The following is a 12591-nucleotide window of genomic DNA, read 5'->3' as shown; positions in this document are numbered from 1 at the left end:
GAGCACATGGTAATGGGGATAGGGTATTGACATGGATAGAGAACTGGTTGACAGACAGGAAGCAAAGAGAAGGAATTAACAGGTCCTTTTCAGAATGGCAGGCAGTGACTAGTGGGGTGTGGCAAGGGTCGGTGCTTGGACCCCAGTTATTTACAATATATATTAACGATTTAGACGAGGGAATTAAATGTAACATCTCTAAGTTTGCGGATAACACAAAGCTGGGTGGCAGTGTGAGCTGCAAGGAGGATGCTATGAGGCTGCAGGGTGACTTGGATAGGTTGTGTGAGTGGGCAGAAGCATGGCAGATGCAGTATAATATGGATAATGTGAGGTTATCCACTTTGATGGCAAGAACAGGAAGGCAGATTATTATCTGAATGGTGTCAGATTAGGAGAAGAGGAGGTGCAACGAGACCTGGGTGTGCTTGTACATCAGTCACTGAAAGTAAGCATGCAGGTACAGCAGGCAGTGAAGAAAGCCAATAACATATTGGCCTTCATTGCGAGAGGATTTGAGTTTAGGAGCAAGGAGGTCCTACTGCAGTTGTACAGGGCCCTGGTGAGACCACACCTGGAGTATTTAGTGCACTTTTGGTCTCCTAATTAGAGGAAGGACATTATTGCTATTGAGGGAATGCAGTGTAGGTTCAACAGGTTAATTCCCGGGAGGGCGGGATTGACATATGATGAAAGAATGGGTCGACTAGGCATGTATTCACTGGAATTTAAAAGGATGAGAGGGTATCTTATTGAAGCATATAAAATTCTTAGAGGATTGGACAGGCTAGAGGCAGGAAACATGTTCCCGATGTTGGGGGAGTCCAGAACCAGGGGGTCACAGTTTAAGAATAAGGGGTAGGCCATTTAGGACTGAGATGAGGAAATACTTCTTAACCCAGAGAGTTGTGAATCTGTGGAATTCTCTGCCACAGAAGGCAGTGGAGGCCAATTCACTGGATGTTTTCAAGAGAGAGTTAGATTTAGCTCTTAGGGCTAAAGGAATCAAGGGATATGGGGAAAATGCCAGAACAGGGTACTGATTTTGGAAGATCAGCCATGATCATATTGAATGGCTGTGCTGGCTCAAAGGGTTGAAGGGCCTACTCCTGCACCTGTTTTCTCCGTTTCTAATTCATTGCCACTGACGGTGGTGGAGGCCACATCATGGGCATTTTATAAAACGGCGATTGACAGGTTCTTGATTAGTAAGGTCAACAAAGGTTACGGGGAGAAGGCAGGAGAATGGGGTTGAGAGGGAAAAATAGATCAGCCATGATCGAATGGCGAAGCCAAATTGATGGCCCGAATGGCCTAATTCTGGTCCTATGTCTTATGATCTTAATTTATATTTCCCAACTGAGTCTAAGGATGAAATGTTATAGAGTCAAACAGCAGGAAATCAGGCCATTTGGCCCACCTTATTCCTACTGGCCACCCATGTTAATACCATCATCTAACACTTGGTCCATAGTCTTCCATGCGTGGATGATTCAAGAGCATGTCTATATACTTCTTAAGTGTATAAAAGTACTGGAGCAACTCAGCTGGTTAGGCAGGTTCTCTGTCTGGCTGATCTATTTTTACCTCTCAACTCCATTCTCCTGCCTACTTCGTACAGACAGCACTCGTAGTCAGGATCGAACCTGGGTCTCTGGCGACTCTACCACTGCGCCATTGTGCCACCCAATCTGCCTCCTCCACCACCAACCCCGGCAGGCAGCACGATCCAGGCACCCACACACATCCTTTAATCTTTGTCCTTCTCATCTAAAAGCTGTGCCCGCTAGTCTTTGAAAGTTTCTGACACTCTACCTTATCTACGCCTCTCTTTCCAACAGAACAGATGGCCATTCAGTCCATTGAGTTCCTTCGGAGGAATGCAACCCAGCTCTTTCACTGCAATTCCAGGGATGATTTTATCCCGGATATTTTTTACGGTAATTATTTCCATATCTTTATCTTTCCACTCACCGTCTCAACCTCCTCCAACTTCTTGTCTAATGAACCGCCATAGGTTGAGCCTGCGGAGTTTCCGTAGCGACCAAAGCCCAGCTTCTCTCCTCGGGCCGAGTAGCGGCTGTTGGCCGAGCTCGTCACGGTGTCTTCATCAAAGGTTCCCACGGAGCTGCGGAGTGAACGGGCGAGACAATAGGCAAACCTTAATGGGTGCAGCGGTAGAGTTGCTGCCTCACAGCGCCAGAGACCCAGGTTCCATCCTGACCTCAGATGCTAGGTGGAGTTTGTACGTTCTCTCTATAACCCCATGGGTTTTCTCCAGGATCTCTGGTTTCCTCCCACACTCTAAAGACGTGCGGGTTTGAAGGTTAATTGACTTCTGTAAATTGTAAAAAAAAAAAGTACCCAGTGTGTAGGATAATGCTAGTGTACAGGGTGATTGCTGGACAGCATGGACTCGGTTGGCCTTAAGGCCTGCTTCTGTGTTGTATGTCTAAAGTCTCAATGAGGCACCAAATGAGGATGCTGGAGGAGTGATTTAATAATTAGTGACACTGCAGAAGGTCGGTGAATCATGTTCTAGGAGCAGAATGAGGCCATTCGGCCCAACAAGTCTGCTCCACCATTCAATCATGGCTGATCTATTTTTCCCTCTCAACAACATTTTCCTGACCTCCCCATAACCTTCGATGACCTTACTAATCAAGAAACATCAATCTCCACTTTAAAAATACCCAATGGTACTCCACGGCCATCTATGTAATTAATTCCACAGATTCACTACCATCTGGCTAAAAAAAAGTCATCCGCATCCCCATTTTGAAGGTATATCCTTTCATTCTGAGGTTGTGCCCTCTAGTCCTAGACTCTTCCACCACTCTGCATTTTGAAGGGCGTGCACAGCAGGAGTAACAGCGGACCAGGCAGCATCTGTGGAGAAGTGATGCGTTTCTGGTTGGGAGCCTCCTTCAGGAGGCGTCACCTATCCATGTTCTCCAGAGATGCTGCCTGACCCGCTGAGTCACTGTAGACTTTACTTTGGACTTTAGAGATACAGCGTGGAAACAGGCTCTTCGGCCCACCAGGTCCACGCCGACCAGTGATCACCCCGTACACTAGCACTACCCTACACACTGGGGACAATTTACAGAAGCCAATTAACCTACAAACCGCACGTCTTGGAAGCGTGGGAGGAATCCGAGGCAGCCGGAACAAACCTATGTGGTTACTGAGAAAAAGTACAGACTCCGTACACAGGGCACTGTAGTCAGGATTGAACCCAGGCCTCTGGTGCTGGTACTCTACTGCTGAGCCACTGTGCCACCCCTGGGGCACATTGTGGGCTTTTTTGTTAACACGTATATTTGCAGTTGCTCGTGTCGACATTCCTTGTGTCGAGTATCAGGGGGACGCTTGGCTCAACGTTTACTGAACAAGAGAATTACTTCGAACATTGAAGTAACTCAGCGGGTCAGGCAACATCTCTGAAATACGTGACGTTTCGAGTCGTGACCTTTCTTCAGATTGAGAGGCACGCTAGAGGAAAACTACAGATATGAAAAGGTACATAGAACCAATGAATGAAAGGTATACAAAAGGACAAATCAAAGCCAGCAGCGATGATCAAGGAGAGGTGGAGCCCACAATGGTCCATTGTTGGCTGCGGGGAAGGTGATAACGAGTGGTACAAACAGTGAAACTCAGCAGGACGATAGTGAAACTAGTACGATGACTAGGGTGGGGGAGGGAAGGAGAGAGTGGGGACGCAAGGGTTACTTGAAGTGACTTCAATGGCCAACAACATGCAAACTAACACTAACCAGAGAAATGTCAATGTTGCCTGAGGTTGCAAGTGATTATGGCAATGGCATGACTGAGCTATGACTCAGTGTTTTGGAGTCACGAGGTGCTGCAGTCAGTACCATTGGTAACACCAACTATAAAATGAGGTCATGTCAGTCAGCGAGAACAATCCGCACAAACTTTGTTTAATGTGGATTGTGGTTTACTGCTAATCTTGGACACAAGATCTTGCAAGGCAAAACAACATTTCGTTCAGACTGAAAAGTCTGAATGACAATAAAGGAATACAATACAATACAAATCTGATTACTGTAGAATGACAAAGTAAAGCTGAAAGGTTCTAGAGAGGTTGAAACCAGAAATTGTCTGGGCCCGATAGATGAGGAAGGATGTGCTGGCGATGGAGAGGGTCCAGAGGAGGTTTATGAGAATGATCCCGGGAATGATTGGGTCAACATGGGATGAGCGTTTGATGTCTCTGGGGCCTCTCGCTGGAGTTTAGAAAGATGAGGGGTGACCTCATTGAAATTAACCGAATCGTGAGCGGTCTGGATAGAGTGGATGTGAAGGGGTCGTTTCCACTGGTGGGAGAATATAGGACCAGAGGCCTTAGCCTCAGAATAAAAGGACGTACATTTAGAAAGGGGATGAGGAGGAATTTCTCATCTGAAAACTGTAACGTCCTGATTGAGGAGCAACTTCTTCCCTACAACCATCAAGCTACTAAAAGTTACAACTTCCAAATAAGCTCCGTGCTATATTGACTTGGGGACATTATTTCTATTATTGTCTATTTATTCATCTATTTTTTATATATGATTGTTCCCGATGTTGGGGAAGTCCAGAACAAGGGGTCACAGTTTAAGGATAAGGGGGAAATCTTTTAGGACCGAGATGAGGAAAACATTTTTCACACAGAGAGTGGTGAATCTCTGGAATTCTCTCCTGCAGAAGGTAGTTGAGGCCAGTTCATTGGCTATATTTAAGAGGGAGTTAGATGTGGCCCTTGTGGCTAAAGGGATCATGGGGTATGGAGAGAAGGCAAGTACAGGATACTGAGTTGGATGATCAGCCATGATCATATTGAATAGCGGTGCAGGCTCGAAGGGCCGAATGGCCTACTCCTGCACCTATTTTCTATGTTTCTATATACATACTAAACTTTTTTTTTAAATATTATGGGTTTTACAGAGTACTATGTTTACATATCTGTTGTGCTGCTGCAAGTAAGAATTTCATTGTTCCATTTTGGGACATATGACAATACAGTGTAGCAACAGGCCCTTCGACCCACCAAGTCTGTGCCGACCAGCGATCACGTCATAGACTAGCTCCATCCTACACACACTAGGGACAATTTACAATTTTACCGCAGCCAATTAACCTACAAAACCGCACATCTTTGGGAGGAAACCTGAGCACCTGGAGAAAACCCACCTGGTCACAGGAACTCCATACAGACCACACCCATAGTCAGGATCAAATCCGGGTCTCTAGCGCTGTAAGACAACAGCTCTACCACCGCGACACCATTGCCACCCTCCTTCTGAAGGGTCCCGACCCGACCCGTCACCTATCCATGTTCTCCAGAGATGCTGCCCGACCCAGTTACTCCAGCTTTGTTTCTGGTCTTGGGTAAAATAAGGGTATTTTCTCACTCAAAAGTGACCAACAATTAATCAGATACTGGTGTTGGCTCAGGTGGAGAGGATTGTGTCTGGAACACACCTCAATTGGTCTACAGAAGTGGACCCTAGTGTGAAGGATAGAACTAGTGAGAAGAGGTGATTGCTGGTCAGCACGGACTCGATGGGTCGAAGGGCCTGTTACCACGCTGTATCTCTAAACTAAAACCAAATGTAAAACCTGGTTATATATTCAGAAACAAACCCTTACCTTTTCCATCGAGTTGTGGTTCTGGACGTTTCCTACAAGGAGAAACAAAAGGAAAGATGTAGTGAATACTGCGTCAGGCATTTTACACACACAAGTCTTCGTGCTCAATGGAACAGGGTTGGAGGGAGTAAGGAAAGAAAAAAAATAAAGGACTTGGAGACCCAAAAGATCTTGCGTTTAAGAGAGTTTTAGATAGGCACGTGGAAGTGAAGGGAATAGAGGGATATGGATTATGTACAGGCATACAAGATCATTTCATCTTGCCATCAGGTTCGGCACAAACATTGTGGGCTGAAGGGCCTGTTCCTGTGCTGTATTGTTCTATGTTCTATGTAACTGCAGTTGCTGGAATAGAGTTATAGAGGCGCACAGCATGGAAACAGGCCCTTCGGCCCAACATGCCCATGCCGACCAAGATGTCCCATCTGCACTAGTCCCACCTGCCTGTGCTTGGCCCATATCCCTCTAAAGGAACCCTAGCCTAGTCTCATGTACCTGCCCAAATGTTTCTTAAATATTATGATAGTAACTGAATCTTGAGCAAAACACAAAGTGCTGGAGGAACTCAACAGGTCAGCCAGCATCAGTGGAAGGAATGGACAGGTGATGTTTCAGTTCAGGTCCCTCCTTCAGTCTCAAGAGTCTGAGTCTGAAGAAGGGTCCCCAACACTTTGAGCTTTACGCCAACAGATGGTTTGTTGATTAAACGTCTGAGGGAGAAGGGAACACAAGGCATCTGAGATATTTATCTTCTTTAGCACACATAGAATGCAAGAGTCAGGAGGTCATGGTACAAATATGTCATTAAGCTGGAACGAGTACATGGAAGATTTACTACGATGTTAGACACACAAAATTGGAGCAACTCAGTGGGACAGGCAGCATCTCTGGATGGAAGGAATGGGTGATGTTTTGGATCTCATCTCAAAACGTCAGCTATTCCTTCTCTCCAAAGATGCTGCCTGTCCCGCTGAATTACTCCAGCTTTTGTGTCCATCTTCGGTTTAAACCAGCATCTGCAGTTCCTTCCTACACATTTACTAAGATGCTGTCAGGTCTCCAAGGACTGAGCTACCGAGAGAGATTGGGCAGGCTAGGACTTTATTCCTTGGAGTGCAGGAGGGGGTGATCTTATAGAGGTGTATAAAATCATGAAGGGAACAGCTAGCGCGAATGCACAGAGTCTTTCACCCAGGTAAGGGAATCAAGAATGAGAGGACATAGGTTTAAGGTGAGAGGAGAAAGATTTAATAGGAACCCGAGGAGCAACATTTTCACCGTTATTGTGCTGGATGTATGGAACGAGCTGCCAGAGGAGGTAGTTGAGGCAGGTACAATAACAACATTCAAAAGACATTTGGACAGACTGAAGAAGGGTCTGGACCCAAAACGTCACCTATCCGTGTACTCCAGAGATGCTGACTGACCCACTGAGTTACTCTAGCACTTTTGAGTCTTTTTTTTTGTAAATCTGCATCTGCAGTTCCTTGTGTCAACAGTAGACCCATGAAACTCATAGAGTTGGCTAACTTCCCATCCAGATGACAGAGTACCAGATGACAGAAATACCATCAGATCTGCATCAGGGAGACAAAATAAGTTAAAACTAGAAGGATATGAAAAGAATATCCATCAGAGAAAAATTGAAAGGTAACGAGGCGAATCTCAGGGCGTAACCTTACCAGAGCTTCAAAGGATCAGATACTACTCAAGGTTCCTTCCCAATTGATATGAATATATATAAAGCTGTTGATTAGGTTACTAGTGTTTTATGACTCCTGGCATCTAATACCCAGTGCGAAAAACAGCTCACACAAGATCGGAACCCTTAACATTCTAAACAAAAACATCTGGTGGTACGTTTCATGACGGCAATAATATTTTACCAAAAAGGTTCAGGAAATGCTCAGTGCTACTGAGACGCATTAGATCTGTGGAGATGGTGAGATGATACAGCAGTAGATGGCTTTTGGTTATAGAGTCGCGGAGCTGTACAGCATGGAAACAGGCCCTTCGACCCATCTTGTCCACGCCGGCCAAGTTGGCATTCTGTGCTAGTTCCACAGTAAAGGCACAGTGCTGCAGCAGGGAGAGCTGCTGCCTTGCAGCGCCGGCTTTGATCCTGACCTCCGTTGCTGCGTGTGTGGAGTTTGCACGTTCTCCCTGCGACCGCCTGGCTTTCTTCTGGTTGATGATAGACAGAACATAGAACAGCACAGCAACAGGCCCTTCAGCCCACAATGCCTGTGACGAACATGATGCTGTTAAACTAATCTCCCCCGTTTGGGTGCTCCAGTTCACATCCTAAAGGTGGGTTGGTTAATAGGCCTCCGTAAAATGCCCCTTGTGTGTGTAGGCGAATGGTAGAATCTGGAGCAAATTAATGACAATTATGGAGAGAATAAAGCTGGATTAGATTAGTGTGGGATACGTGTGAATGGGTAGTATTAGACTTTGTAGGTACAGTGCAGAAACAGGCCCTTCGGCCCACCACATCGACCAGCAAATCAGCCTGTGCACTAACACTATTCTACACACTCGGGTCAATTTAGAATTTCACTGAAGCCAATTAACCTACAAACGTGTACATCGTTGGAGCGTGGGAGGAAACCGGAGTACCCGGAGAAAACCCACGCGCTCACAGGGAGAACGTACAAACTCCGTATGGACAACACCCGTAGTCAGGATCGAACCTGGGCTCTGGCATTCTATGTCTACAGCTCTACCACTGTGCTTCCCTGATAGTGAATGGGCTTTGTGAGCCAAAGCCTCTGTTTCCATGAAGTATATCTCTTTGACTTTGACATTTGCCTACATAAGGCCAATGGTCCTCTAAACCTTATCCTTGTCTCTGTCCAAGTATCAAATTGTTCCTGCGTCTGGTCCACCCGGAGAGGAGCAATTCTTATCCCTGTAGTCGATAATCATCCCCAAAATTTAGCCTGTCCAGCATATCCAAGTGTTCAAAATGTAGGAACGAGGAACTGCAGGTGCTGCTTTACAAAAAAAGACACAAAGTGCTGGATGGACTAACTCAGTGGGTCAGGCAGCATCTCTGGAGAACATGGATAGGTGACGTTTCAGGTCTGGACCCTTCTTCAGACTAGATCCAGACTGGTCCCGACCCGAAACGTCACCTATCCATGTTCTCCAGGGATGCTGCCTGACCTGCTGAGATACTCGAGCCCTTTGTGTCTCTGTTTTACATCCAAATATTCCTTCACCGACAAATTCATGATGTATCGGTGAAAACAGTTCAAAAATAATCCACTGATTAAGATTTTGCCGGGCGCATGATAAAGGATTATGTGTCTGGGTCAACGTTTAGCCTCCATTAGCAACATAACACAATGTTCCCACCAGCCATGCATTTGCTGCTTGGCTGAGTTTGTTGTGCAAAATTAGCTCCGACCATTACTCACAATTAGATCAGTCGATGATAAGCATTTGACAACCTAGGGTACTATCACAACTTTAAAAAAAAAATATTTGGACAGGTACATGGAGGGGAATATAGTCCAAAAGGAGGCAAGTGGGACTATTGTAGATGAGGTATCTTGTCAGTGTGGGCAAGCTGGGCCAAAGGGCCTGCATCCATGATGTGTGACTCCACCCCAAGGTTTAATAGGAATTTGAGGGGCAACTTTTTCCAAAGAGGGTGGTGGGTGTATGGAACGAGCTGCCTGAGGAGGTAGTTGAGGCAGGGACTATAACAGCATTTTAAAGATATTTGGACAGGTACATGGCGAGGATAGGATTAGAGGGATATGGGCCTACATGCAGGTGGAACAAGTGTAGATGTTAGTTGGCATGGGCAAGTTGGGCCAAAGGGTCAGTTTACATGCTGTACGACTATGACTTTAATGTCACGTTTAATTGGACCTTGAGCAGCAACTTTGCCACTCAGAGGGTAGTGGGTGCATGGAACGAGCTGCCAGAGGAGGTAGTTGAGGCAGGTACTAAAACAACATTCAAAGGACATTTGGACAGGTACATGGATGGGAAAGGTTTAGTGGAATATGGGCTAAACAAGGGCTGGACTTGCATAAATGGGGCATCTTGATCCGCATGGGCAAGTGGGGCTGATGGACCGGTTTCCATGCTGTATGTCTATGACACAAGGACACAGAGAAAACTACCCATTCACACTTATCCCATACTAATCTAATCCAACTTTATTCTCTCTTCTGATCATCTGAGATGGTAATAGTGCGCCAGTTTAAGCAAAAAGAACAAACTGCTGGAACGACTCGGGTCATGGAATTCATTCAGCATGGAACAGGCCCTTCAGCCCAACTCGTCTATGCCAACCAAGATGTCTCATCTCAGCTAGTGCCATTGGCATATGTCCCTTCGAGTTAAATCTTCCATCCTAAAAAAAATGTGGGAAGCTCAAAACATAATAGTGGTTTCCATTGACAGCTCTGAGGCAGAGATGGTTGAAAGCCTCAAATTCCAAGGAGTAAATATCACCGACAGCTTCTCTAGGACCACCCATCTGAATCAATGGCCAAGAAAGCTCATCAACGCCTCTACTTCCTTAGCAGGCTTAGGAAGTTCGGCATGTCGCCAACAACTCTCACCAACTTCTACAGATGCACCGTAGAAACCATTTTACCGGGATGCATCACAGCACGGTTTGGGAACAGCTCCATCTAAGACTGCAAGAAATCGCAGAGAATTGTGGACGCAGCCCAGACCATCACACAAACACAACCTCCCTTCCATTGACCCAATATATACCTCACGCTGTCTCGGCAAGGCCAACCAGCATAATCAAGGGCAGGTCGCACCCTGGCAGACCTTCCCCGTGACAGCATGGGTTTTTCTCCGGGGGCTCCCGGACTCCAAAGATGTGCGGGGGTATGTAGGCTAATTAACACTCTGTAAATTTTCCCTAGTGTGTTGGGAGTGGATGAGAAAGTGGGATAACACAGAACTAGTGTGAAGGGGTGATCAATGGTCGGTGTAGACTCAGTGGGCCGAAGGGCCTGTTTCCATGCTGTATCTCTAAGATAATCAAAACCAATACAGAACAGTACACACAAGAATAGGTCCCATGGCCCACAATGTCTGCTCCGAACGTGATGCCAAGATAATCTCTTCTGCCTGCCTCCATTCCCTGCTTATCCATGTGCCTATCTAATAGTCTTTGGATCAAAAGGCCCGTTTCCATTCGGTAACATAAACTAAAGAAAACGGGTTTCGGATAGATTGGTGTGAAGATGGATTTTTGATGGTCAGGCCTGTTCCTGATCCTAATCCTGATCCAGCCACCGTATCTCTAAACTAAACGGAACTTCTGTTCCTGTGTCGTATCTCGTTTTGACTCTTGTGAGAAATAGGAGTGAGCCTAGAATTCATCAAATACGTCTTAGTTTAGTTTAGAGACTCAGCATGGAAACAGGCCCTTTGACCCATCGAGTCTGTGTGACCAACATTCACTAGTACACCGGTTCTATCCTACGGACTAGGGGCAATTCACAGAAGCCAATTAATCTACGAATCTGTACGTTTTTGGAATGTGGGAGGAAACCAGAGCAAACCCGCGCAGTCACATGGAGAATGTACAGACAGCACCCGTAGTCAGGATCGAACCATGGTCTCTGGCGCTGTAAGGCAGCAACTCAACCACTGCGCCACCGTATCTCCAAACTAAACGGAACTTCCGTCAGCACTGCACACATGGCCATGCTTCCATTGGCATACCGATTTATCAAAACTAATCCATTGCCTGTGAGAACCTTTGGGAGCTGCTAGGTTCAAGATAAGGAGACACGAAGTACTGTTCCCAGAGGGATATGTTCTCTGCAATTGATGGAATAATGTTCTTGGTTGCAAGTACAAATTCTGCTCACCATACATCTCCATATTAGGAACCAGCTACTGACACCTGGATTTCATTAGCACAGGGTGGAATATCTTTCCATCTGCGCTGAAGCAGGGAACTGATCAGAAAACTTAAGAGGAAGGGGCTGTACTGTACATTAATATTTATTTTTAGCTTATAGAACAGTTCAGCACAGGAACAGGCCCTTCAGCCCACAATGTATATGCTGAACATGATGCCAGGTTAAAACTAATCTCCTCTGGATGCATGTGATCCATATCCCTCCATTCATCTAAAAGCATCACAAACACCACTATTGCTTCCACCACCATCCCTGGCAGTGTGTTACAACCACATAACACTACAGACCACCCCCAGGACGATCTTCAATCGGACTTTATCTTGCACCAAATATTATTCCCTTTATCCTGCATCTGTACACTGTGGACGGCTTGATTGTAATCTTGTATCGTCTTTCCGTTGACAGGAGAGCACACAATAATAATAATAATAATGATAATAATAATTTGTTTATAGGGACAGTGCATATTAATGAACATTTGCATGTAAATGCAACAAAAAAGCTTTTCACTGAACCTCGGAAGATGTGACAATAAACTAAATTAAACTTAACCAGCACCTACCATGGACAGGTTTTCTAATTGTGTTTTTGCACTAATGCCGTGATTTGGTGCACAGCCTTCCCTGATAAAAATGTTGTGTGTCATTTGTGTATGATTCACGTTTTTGTCCTTCACAGGCCTGATTGCCTGTGGTACTGCTGCAAGATTGTCATTGTACTGTACCTTGCCAACCTCCTGAGTATGACAATAGACTCGACTCGAGAAAACTATTGTTTATGACCAGGGTATTTCCCAAAGATCCAATGTACTTTTGAACAGTTACACACAACAAACCTGGCACTCAATTTATACACAAACAGTAACTTGAGTATGATCAGATAATCTTTTAGTCATAGAGTCAGACAGTGTGGAAACAGGCCCTTTGGCCCAACTTGCCCATGCTGACCAACATGTCCCATCTTCACTAGTCCCACCTGCCTGCATTTGCCCATATCCCCCCAAACCTATCCATGTACCTGT

The 12591-nt window shown here is 45.7% G+C and overlaps 1 protein-coding gene across 3 annotated transcripts in view; it reads right to left on the bottom strand.

The window, feature by feature from the left end:
* Positions 1–12591, bottom strand: part of pawr (pro-apoptotic WT1 regulator) — a 77961-nt gene that overhangs the window by 7730 nt on the left and 57640 nt on the right. For all 3 annotated transcript variants that reach the window (XM_033037963.1, XM_033037961.1, XM_033037962.1), the window contains exons 4-5: positions 5659–5690; positions 1975–2128 (exon numbers count right to left, since the gene is read on the bottom strand). In XM_033037963.1, coding sequence (XP_032893854.1) covers positions 1975–2128; positions 5659–5690 — 186 coding nt within the window. The remainder of the gene's footprint in view (positions 1–1974; positions 2129–5658; positions 5691–12591) is intronic.

Source organism: Amblyraja radiata, chromosome 19, assembly GCF_010909765.2.
Source record: "Amblyraja radiata isolate CabotCenter1 chromosome 19, sAmbRad1.1.pri, whole genome shotgun sequence".
NCBI classification, from domain to species: domain Eukaryota; kingdom Metazoa; phylum Chordata; class Chondrichthyes; order Rajiformes; family Rajidae; genus Amblyraja; species Amblyraja radiata.
Note: the sequence above shows the minus strand (reverse complement) of the source record. Positions and strands in the feature narration are given on the sequence as shown.